This window comes from Galendromus occidentalis, unplaced genomic scaffold (genome assembly GCF_000255335.2).
Source record: "Galendromus occidentalis unplaced genomic scaffold, Mocc_1.1 scf7180000077183, whole genome shotgun sequence".
NCBI classification, from domain to species: domain Eukaryota; kingdom Metazoa; phylum Arthropoda; class Arachnida; order Mesostigmata; family Phytoseiidae; genus Galendromus; species Galendromus occidentalis.
Genome location: NW_003805171.1, coordinates 235,078 through 245,596, shown reverse-complemented (window position 1 = coordinate 245,596; position 10,519 = coordinate 235,078). Strand labels below are relative to the sequence as shown.

The 10,519-nt window shown below is 52.9% G+C and overlaps 1 protein-coding gene across 1 annotated transcript in view; it reads right to left on the bottom strand.

Annotated features, from left to right (window-relative positions):
- Positions 1-8,095, bottom strand: part of LOC100898067 (guanylate cyclase soluble subunit beta-1) — an 11,779-nt gene extending 3,684 nt beyond the window's left edge. The window contains 10 exon segments of the mRNA XM_029110958.1: positions 1,182-1,337; positions 1,503-1,737; positions 1,858-2,004; positions 2,112-2,378; positions 2,494-2,760; positions 3,130-3,325; positions 5,929-6,122; positions 6,794-7,182; positions 7,439-7,542; positions 8,001-8,095. Coding sequence (XP_028966791.1) covers positions 1,182-1,337; positions 1,503-1,737; positions 1,858-2,004; positions 2,112-2,378; positions 2,494-2,760; positions 3,130-3,325; positions 5,929-6,122; positions 6,794-7,182; positions 7,439-7,542; positions 8,001-8,095 — 2,050 coding nt within the window.
- Positions 8,096-10,519: the final 2,424 nt, after the last annotated feature.

The window sequence follows — 10,519 nt, the reverse complement described above, 5'->3', positions numbered from 1 at the left end:
AGGTTCCGAAGCCCGGAAAGACTCATTCCCATTGATATCCGAACAAAATATCCCCGGATTTCGATGTAAATGGTGTTTTTTCCGGGTTTCGGAGCCTGCAGGGAAGGGGTATGAAGTGCAGGACAGCAGGGAAAAACGACTCGGGGTTGCTTCGGGGCTCGGAAACTTTCAGAAAAGCATGTCAAACCTGGTGATTGTCATTTTCAAAAAAGAATGTTTACTTGTGAGACATCCGGGCTCGCTGACGAGCGGAACTGCTGAACATCTGAATCTATCCGTCGATGTTCATCAAGTGGGTTATGATCCGGCTCGGCGATTTCCCCTTGAACCCCGAATTTCGAGAATCGTGGAAAATATCCTGTATCGATCTCGACTCCTCCTGATTAAATTTTAGTGAGGGGCCTCGAGGGATACACGTGTCTGTGTTAGTGACTGGAAGCTTGACTGTATTGGAAGAGTGAGCTGAGAATCAGGATGGCACAGTAGGAGATGCCGATCACGTGGATGACGAGTAGACAGATGGATCCGGCCGCTTATCTTCGACCATTCACTGGAGGTACAGCGGCAGTGGCTGATGCGTGGTTGAAAGAGTTGAACAAGGCAAGACGGATAGGCAGATGGACTCAACCCTACACCGAAAGCGTACTTTTCGCTAAGATGTCAGGGGCGGCGCGATACTGGCTTTTGAATCACGGGATTGAGTGCGGGACGTTCGAAGAATGGCAGGCAGCGTTCGAGAAGGTCTGCATCCCGAAGGAAAGAGAGCGGGAGTTGGTCGACGAATTCTACAGGGGCACTCAGGCCCAGGGCGAAGATGTGGAGGTGTATGCGCGGCGTATGGAAAACTTAGGACGAGGGCTGAACATCGAACTGAAGGGAATCAAGGGAGTTATACTCACGGGATTGCTCCCGGAGTATTCATCCATTCATATGAAGGGTGAAATAAACCGTGACCGTTCGCCCACTATAGCTGTTTTCCTTGTGCATGCTGATATCCCAGCCAAGTCCCCAACCGTATTCTTACAGACGGAACAGCCAACCCGAACATCGAGCGTGTTTGGGGCCCCCTGGACGGACGTCGTGTTCCGGCTCCTCATTGAAGCCTGATTTGTATTTCGCGGAAATCTCACGGTCGGAAGACCCGTCGTCTCAACGAGCACCTCTGTGGCCAGCTGAGGGACATTTGTGTCAACTCACCAGTGGTGAGTCTGATGATGATGATGATGAGTGCGATGAGCCGACAGCCTGCGGGGACGTGGATGGAGAACGGAAGTGACCTTCTTCGCTGGAAACGGGAAGCTGATCGCCCTCGGAATTCCAACGACATCCGGAGGTACCTGGCAGAGAGAGAAAAATACAGAACACGCTAGAATGAGGTGTTTTTCCCGAGCCAATCAGCGATCCCCGGTGAATATCCGTGCTGGTGGCAGCAGCGGCGGAAGCGGGACAATCCGCAGACGCGGAGCCTCCGGCCGCCGCGGAAAAATCATTGTTTGACTTACTCGTCACGAAGTAACAGCTAATATCAAGGTCAGCGCTGTTGGTGTTTTGGAGGAAGAAATATTCGTCATCCGTCAGCAGACCCCTTGTTATCGCACTGATGTTGACATGCGATGGCAAACTTCGTGCTTCTATGCGATTGGCTAAAGTTACGGTGTGGCCGAATAAACAGTAGCGTGGCATATGCACGCCGACTATTCCTGCCATGGCGGGCCCTGAGTGAATTCCGACCCTGATCTGGAGGATGAGCGTGAGGCCGGCTTGAGTTCAACAGATCGACAATAACGGGGGAATACCTATCAATCCCACGATTGGATATAGGGAGACTCCATTATCGACTTGAGCATATTTACGCACTTCGAGTTTGTGCCCTGGAACGGGCGAGTGGACTCTATGAGATATCGCGACCATTTCCAAACCCAGTCTCACTAATCGATCGGCGTGGTCCGCTGTGGCTTCCGGGACCCCGGAGACGACCATATACGCGTCCCCGATTGTTTCTACCTGTGGGTGTCATCGAATGTTATCTTTGGAATCGCAGGGAAATCTGCGATTCTCGTCATTCGAGGCAGGGAGCTATGAATCCTGGTTTAGCGTCCGTCCTGACCTACCTTGTACACTTGATGGATGTTGGTGAGGGCGTCGAATTGAACATAGAGACGATTCAACAAACGAATTATATCCATGGCTACGACTGCCTCGTTGCTGCAGAGAGCCGTGAAGCCAACAATGTCCGAAAACAGACAGGAAATCATTGGAAACTGCTCGGCTTCAACGGGGAGATCTTTCAGCAGACAATGAGCTACTTTGGCCGGAAATATTGAACAAATGAGATCCTCGGTGCGTTTTTTGTCGTCGCGCAGCTTCGTCTCGAGAACCTATCGATAGCAGCACAGGGTTAGCGCCGACCGAAGCTCTGACGAACGTCAAGCTTCGCGCGAACAAGCACGAGTCTCGAAGGAGGGGTCTTGTCCCCACGTTCTTCATATCTACCTTGAGATGGTTACTGGCCTCGTCCAGCTTTTCGACGAGCTCTCGCTCGCCTTTCTGATAATGCGACAAGAGGACGAGATCTTTCGAGGCGTCGTGCACGGAGAAATCTGAGAAGAACACTCCAAGCGCCGACATGTCCTCAATCTCGGTGAATCTCGGGGATGCGACGAAGATGAGTAAATCGCTTTCGGGCACCGAGATCATTTGACCCTTGAAGCGCACGGTTCCGCCCGTGGAGCCTTCAGGCTTTGTGTTAACCTGAAAAGGCTCCGGATTAGAAACTGAACACCGAAGAACAAAGACGGTTAGCTTCAGCACTCGCTAGAGCGCCTGTGTTTCGGGGACAACCTCCGAACTCCACTATCGAGAATTCCCAGAACGACAATTGCCGTTCACGACCGTAAGAACAGGGTCCGGACAAAGAGACCAGGAGTTTCGTGGACGGGATAGCTGTCAGAGCGCTTTCGCCCCGCTCTCCTACTGGTCGAATCCGTCCCGCTCTCAACGCGATTTCTGCCTGGAAAAACTCGCTCCCGCAAACAGGCAATCCTGTCCGTTCACACATCGCAACTTGCGACGATCGGTGAAGTTTGATCGCCAAGGGTTGTGGGCAAGTTTCCGGATCGCGCTACCTACCCGTCGACTTGCAGCTTCTTTCCGGAGTGTCGCAACAAATGCTTGATTGAGATAGTCGAGAATTGAGTCGAACGACACATCTAGAAGTGGTCGTGCGATGTTGAAGACGTCCGTCAGCTTCACACTAGGCGATGATAACACATCATCTCTGATCATCTCACGTAACGAGTCTCCTATCTCTAATATGGTCAGGTCCCTGCAATAATCAATCGAGTATCAGATAGCAGCCAACAGAGCCTGGAATGCACCGTGAGAGACCGCGCCTGCGTGTATCGACGCACGAGCTTCCTGAACTACACAGAGATCGTGCCTAGGCGATACGGAGCGACAGACGTCAACCTCGGACCGGATACGAAGCGATAGACGTCAACCTCTGACCGGATACGGTCGGGTCATATCCGCCCGAACGTTTCGTTTTCGTTCCCGATTCCTCCCCGTGCCCACGCACCGCATTCCCATCATTCCCTCCAGGGGGGGACAACTTGCGTCAGAGAGACTCATTTATCCCCTGGCATGGGGCGACATACAATAGAACGGAGTCACAGAAAAAGAATCGCAAACCGCTCTCTCCTCGTGCAAACGAAGGGGGGAACACACCACACGATTCGCGTGCTTCCTAGTCGAAGAGAGAAATGCTTTCTCCGGGCCAGAAGGGCAGGACGGGGCCCGCTCGCGCCCCTTTTCCCTCTCCGAGGAATCAATTTACCTCGAGTCAAAGCCTGTCCAAGCCTGGAAAATGAAAAATGAAACCCAAAGCCCAGAGAGGGAACCTCCGCTAGCTCTGGCGACGATTCACGCCAGTTGGTCGTGGTCGTGGAGACTTTATGATCAAGGGCGCTCATTTTTGACGGGAACATGACCTCGGACGCGGACAGCCCACGATAAAACATCGAGGAAACCGCGGAAATCGTTCGTTTCGCTTGTTAAGTCGCGGGGATTTCGGAAAAAAATGTTTTCCAAGGCACCAGGTCAATGCCTGAGCTCAGTTCCGTTCTGACATTAAGAGAAGTGCGGGCAAGCAATGCTTCACCAGAGATGCATTCGGTTCAGGCGGGGCTCATCCGACGAAGACGCTTCGGACTCGACAGAGCATGGGCTGCCGGGCTGGGATCGGGCGCAGGACCACCTTGACCTCCGAAGAGCTCAGGGGATCGGGAAAACGCGCGCCATGATTGGTTAAATCGCCCGTGCTATTTTTCCCGGCAGCTCTTTGGAGGGATCCATCTTCGAACCTGTCCGAACACGACACGTATTGCACCACGCGGAGGAACGTGGTCAGCTGTTACTCGCCGGAAGCCCCCCTCGGAAAAGGTAGTCATCCGCAAGCTTGGAGAGCGGAGATATTATCCGGATTGCGCTTGTTGGAGACGAAGCTCAGTCGAAAGAAAACACTGCGGTCGAAGGTGATCTGATCTGAGCTGATTTCCTCCGCCAGAGCTCTCCAATTGTGGGAGTTTCCTCGGAAGGCCTCCACGATAAGGCTATACGGAACGCAACTCCAAGAATCCACTCGCTTCGCACGGGAAATAGAAATCGTGAACGTCGCGGAGAAATTCACGAAAATAACGGAAATCGCTTGAGATCGCAATCTCCGAAAATTCCGCGACCTCAGCGACTTCCTCACAGCCCTAATTATGATTGACTTCAGACAGTAGAACCTCGTTGAAAGGCTCTTGAGGGGACCGGCCGAAACTGTCCGTTTTGTCCGAACTCCCCGTGCCCGGAGATTGGTTCTGAGACAGAATCGAGCTTGGAAATCATCGGGAGCACCGCTGCAGCCTGTTCTTCCGAGGCGTATTAGGGCAACGAACCTTTAAAGTCGGCAAATAGTCTATCGCCCTTGTTTTCCCTGTTCGCAAGTATAGGCCTCTCATAAGCGCTTCGATCAGCTATGGAGGGTACGGCACCGGGGCCTGGAGGTCAGTCTGTTATATCAAAAAAGTCCGTCGTTGGGTCCGCTATGGCCAAGTCGCCTAATATTGAGGATCCCATGGGCTTGTGCGAATCCGAGCAGTCGGTCCGTTGTGACCCAAAGTTCCTTATATCCCGGTCCGTTATGGGGAGGTTCTACTGGAGCGACTTTATCGTGGCATCGAGTCTCGAGTTTCGCTCTCATTCGCGCGAGAGGTCTCCATGCGCCTCCATTCGAAATCATAACCGCCCACTGAGCGAAGTTCCAAACGACCTCTCAATCGACTACGATGACAGCTCCATGAATGGAGTTGTGCGACAAAATTGTTGATTCTGCAGCCCGGATTGCGCATCCGCTTGTGCTTGATCACGAGGACGGAAATAAAAAAATTCCCGCCTCAGGGACGAATTGCGGTGCCTAGCGACCGAGGCCGGAAACACGAAAGATTGACTAGCTTACGAACGTCCTCCCCCCTCCGCAACCTTGTCCCGTGGGATCCCGAAATTGTGGGAGCTCATAATCAAGCGACGCATGCTGCCCGGAATTTGACTCCGTCGAGGCCGGAATGTTTCAATGTTTCCCGGACAAGACTGATGGGATCGAGTCAAGCGTCCCCGGAGAACCCCGCTCCACGGAGCCGGGATCATTCGGAGCCAGGGCTCTGCAGGGGTCTCTCCGGGATGAACGAGGAATCCCTTCGAGCCGTCATCAGGGTTTCGGTTCTGCGAGCGATCCGTAGCGGGCTGGCTTCCGTCGATGGAGAGATATTCCGGGCCTCTTCTGTACTTCTCCGCCATATCAGACCCCCCCCCGCCGATCGCTTCAGATCCCGTAAGAGCAATGTCCGGATAGATATGAAGAGACGATCGAAGAGCGGCGATACTCACCTATCGAACAGTGCGTGGAAGGGGAGTGCTGTACAAAGGGTTCGTGGAGAAATGCAGAGGTCCGAGGGTTGCTTGCTCAAATGGTCAGTGATATGTGCCGAAGCAAATGATGACCGCTTGCTCCTATTTCCACAACTGCTTCCTCCACTGCCGCGTCTCGCTGGCTCTGCTGCGGCCACCTGCAAAGTGTTGGCCTACACCGCTTATGACATTCACTGTTGCTTTCACCGGCATCGGAGCTAATCTATCCTAGCCTACTTCAAGCAAAGCTCATGTATATTTCGGCCCCTTCCGCCCGGAGCTCCGCTCCCTTTCACCTGCTTGACCCCTCTGCTCTCTCTCTGCTCTCTCTCTGCTCTCTCTCTGCTCTCTCTCTGCTCTCTCTCTGCTCTCTCTCTGCTCCCTCTCGGCTCCCTCTCTGCTCTCGCATGTGGTTTGCTCAGAGAATCAGCTTCCTGGCCAGCTGCTCACCAAGAACTATTCAAGATAGCTGCGTAGAGAAGGAGCCCACGACTACTCTCAGCTTACGCAATCTCTGGATGATAAACAGTCGAGATCCGCGTTCAGCATCGTGGGGACAGGAAAAGATTAGGCTTCACGCTGACGTCCCGGTCGGACGCATTCTTCCTTGCCTTCATTGACATTCCACGGAAAAAACGGTACCGAGCACGAGCCCTCCATTTTTTTTGAGCTTGCGTTTGCATGTAAGGCTCCGATTATTAGGAGCGGCACCCGGGGAATGGGAGTGCTCCTTTCGGCGATGTACACACGTTCGGCCGACTGAGTCTGCAGCGATTGCGCTTAGTATGCCTAGAGCTCCATGCAACTCCTGTGGTGCGAACACGGATTACTACTATGCAGTTACCTTGAGGAGTGAGTTATCCGAAATTTCCATTAGGAAATGATATCGCTCGCCGGCCTGCTCAAGCACCCGACAGATGCCGATGCTCACGTCGGTATCGAACAAGTCTCGAGCGATTGTCTTCACTAAGCCTCGCACTATGCCCTGGAGACCCTTCCGTGTCGAGTAGTAATGCAGGTGAATGGATCCGTTGGGGCCCGGAGTGACACGGAAGCTTGGTGCCTTCATGTTCGAATAGGACACGGTCACGTGGTCGTGCAGGTTATCGAGGTTGCTCAGGAAATCGGATAAGTTCGAGCCGAGAACTCGCAGCATTTTATCGTATCCTCGTTCGAGACAATAGCTGAGGAAATGGGAGCCAAGTTCCTCCAACAGGTCATCCGCGCACACACCTATAAACGGCGAAAATATATTTTTTCTCTCGTTACGTGTCTGTAGAGCTACTATTGTCGGAGCGGGCGGGAGTCCCATTCCTCGAGACCACGCTCCGGTGGGCCGTTGTGGCTCGAAAAGTCAATAATCACACGAGCTATCCGAGTGAAGAGTTGCCATTCGTTACCACGTGGCTCGAGTCTCGACGTCTGCACATCAAGTCTGGGTATTCGAAATTCCTTCGTGTTACTTGCGCTCTACGCCAGCTAGACTCACTGAGGGTTTCGCTGGCTGCCTGTACAAGCTTCAACAACATGTCGTCAGGGTACTGTTTGTGCAGGAGGAAGGACCCTCCGTGCAGCTTCACGTGACTTCTCCGACTGAAAATTGAGAAACAAAGAGGGTCATGATAACAGTCCGCATTGACGCAATGCGGGAATTCGTCGCATCGGGAGCTTCTCTCATTGAGAACTCTCGTGCTGGGATCGGCACGTACGGATTCACAGCCACGCGGATGTCTCTGCGAGCTCTGCAGGGGGGTAAGGACTCCGCAGTCCACATCGGCGTTTGACGCCGTATAAACATTGTGAACTCGATTCCAATGTGAGGACAAATTTATAGGGCCCAATCCATGGGACCCGGGGCGCCGAACGTAAAGAGAGACTCTCCACGGGCAGGGAAGAGCTTGGCATCCGCTCGAACCACTCTCAACCGACAATAATTTTACAGGTACCGGGGATCAATAAATTACTTTCAAGACGGAAAGATAGAATTTAATGGAAAATTATCATAGTTCTCACGATTCTCGGTCGCATGCATTAAGTTGGATATCACTTACAGAATTTTGAGCCACGTGTCTCTGTCATACTTGCTGACAATGAGCTCCTCCAGCGACAGACAGAAGAACCCATACTGGAACAGTACAAAATCCATGAAAATCGTCAGAACAATTATTCTTATTTTCCCTGCAGAGTATGCGATAGATAACGATTGTGATCATATGTAGGTAAATGAATAGACCTATTCCGGAAAGGACCTTCCCTGACGGTATCGAACCGCTCTCAATTGCTCCGCAAACCTTCCGAACCTCGACTGGAGCTTCCTCTTCGACAGTCTCCATACGCTTCCCTAAATCCCGGAGCAGACACCGTCCAACCCTAGACCTCTGGGGTCCTGATAGCCACGACTTGGACGATGGATCAACTTTCGAGCTCGCGATACTTTGCGAGTTTGCTTTTCTCCGCTGGACTCGCGACCGAACCAGGTATACGGGCCCAAGGACCATTGAGAATTATTCTCGGGGAATTATCCTGGCCGGAAAACGCGCTGAGACACCGCCCGGAATTCCGCTCGCGACCGACAGGTTCCTAATCTGTGAACAGACTTTCTCCTGCGGACCGGATTCCCTCACCGGAGGCAAACATCGTCACGTTCTCCCCACGAACTCTAAATACATAAGAACCCTGCTGTGCGGGGGATTCTGTCCGAGAGTCCAAGAGGTTTTTGCCGGGGGGAGCTACCCCCTTCCCAAGTCTGTCGGTCTCTCTCTTCCCTTCGCTAACATTCAAAAATGTATTATTCTGATACCGTCCTTCTAGAAAATTTCGCTTCGGGAACCCAGAAGCCTCGCCCGCTGCTGGGCTCTTCTCCCCCGCCGAGGCACAGGCGGTGAGGCGCCTTGTGTCGCCGAGACTACGGAAAAACACCGGAATCAGCTTGCGAATTATCTCCACCAGCAGTCGCGGAGATTCAAAAATCCTACCGAGATATCCCCACCGAGCCTGATGTCTTCGAATATCCGCGGAAGCAATCGCGCTCCCCCGCGGAATCCCTTACGATCAGACGCTCGATCTCGACTGATTCCATCAGCGCGACGGCGGAGCTTTTCCGCGACTGCAAGGTTTCTCTGGGGCCCGTGATCCCCAGCCGGAATCAACTGAATCCTCTCGCTCACCACAATTCGCTGCTGAAGCGAAACACAACCTTTCTCTCTGCGACTCCTCTGGCGTGAACGAAAAGAACGAGAATTTCTACCTGTCGCGGAATGAAATATTGTACTCGAGCGCGGAGCGTCCGACGATCTCGAAGAAATTCCGACGGCTTTCCCAGAAAAATGCACCAAGTCCTGGGGCACCGCGGTAATCGCGATTTGCACAACGATCGTCGCAAGGACTCCGGGTGGTGAATCCGGCGACCGCGGTGAATCGTTCCTTCGGCGGAGGGAGCATCTGTCTCATTGAGTCTCTGGATCCAACTTCAGTCAGATCGTGTCCCCGTCAGGTGAAATTCCGTCATGGAAAGCACATTCCAGCATCGACAATCTCAAGACGGATGTACTAAGGGGAGACTCCCGGCTGATTCGGAAAATGGAAAGAAACATTTGAACGAAGTTCTCGCCAGCGTTGCGGTGATCGTTGTGTCTGACTGACTGTGAGAGCCGTGGCGCATCTTCTGACCCTACCGCAAGGTAGGACAATTGAACTAAATCGAGACAAAAGGCTGCAGAAATTCAACATGCGTCCGCCCAAGATTCGGGGCACATTACTCGCTTGCAGCTCAGTTGGACGACGGCATCCTTGGAAGAAGAAGGGGGAAAACTATCAGCCGAATGCTCGCGCGGAAGGGCCATGAAGTCATGGATGTCGAACAAACCTTGGGTCACCTCCGTCCTTGATCTAAGCATGAGAAAAGAATGGGGCGTGGGGGACTCTGGAACTTAGAGTGCGATGCGCGGATTCTCTCCCGCAGGAACATGTCATGATGAGGGATGAGTAAGATACACTGAAAGTCGACCCTGTCAGACGCTGTACATGCGTTTGGATTCTTCTGTCAATCGTCTCATATCATGCTGGCCTTCTTGGAATCAGCTCTGGGAGAGAGAAGCTATCTACCCTCGAAAATAGGTAACGCAGAAATTTTGCTCTGATCATTCTGCGTCCGGCACCTCCCTCGAACCGAATCGTCGGAGAGTATCTGCGGTCAGCTCCTCAAAGCGTGCGTCCTCAGGTTCCTTGCGAGTTTGCTAAAGTAAGTATCGAAAGATGTCCGGAAGAGATTTCCCACCGCCATAGTTTGAGCAATCCGTCGACAATCTGGGCTGCGAGTGGGGCCTGATCGGTGAAATGCTACTTCACAATATGTATCAGGACCACTTCCGAAATATCGGTCGTCGGCAGCGACATCTCCGCTTCGGCACTCGTTCATTCCCCGAAACGCCGCCGCGCCGTATGCATCGAGAAAACACATGTCACGTCGCGACTTTGTTGAGTTTTCGAATCACCGAGAATTCCGGTCAGGAGGGCTCGCGTCCCAACGCATCGATCGCACCGACTGCAGCGAGCATCTCCGGAATGACGG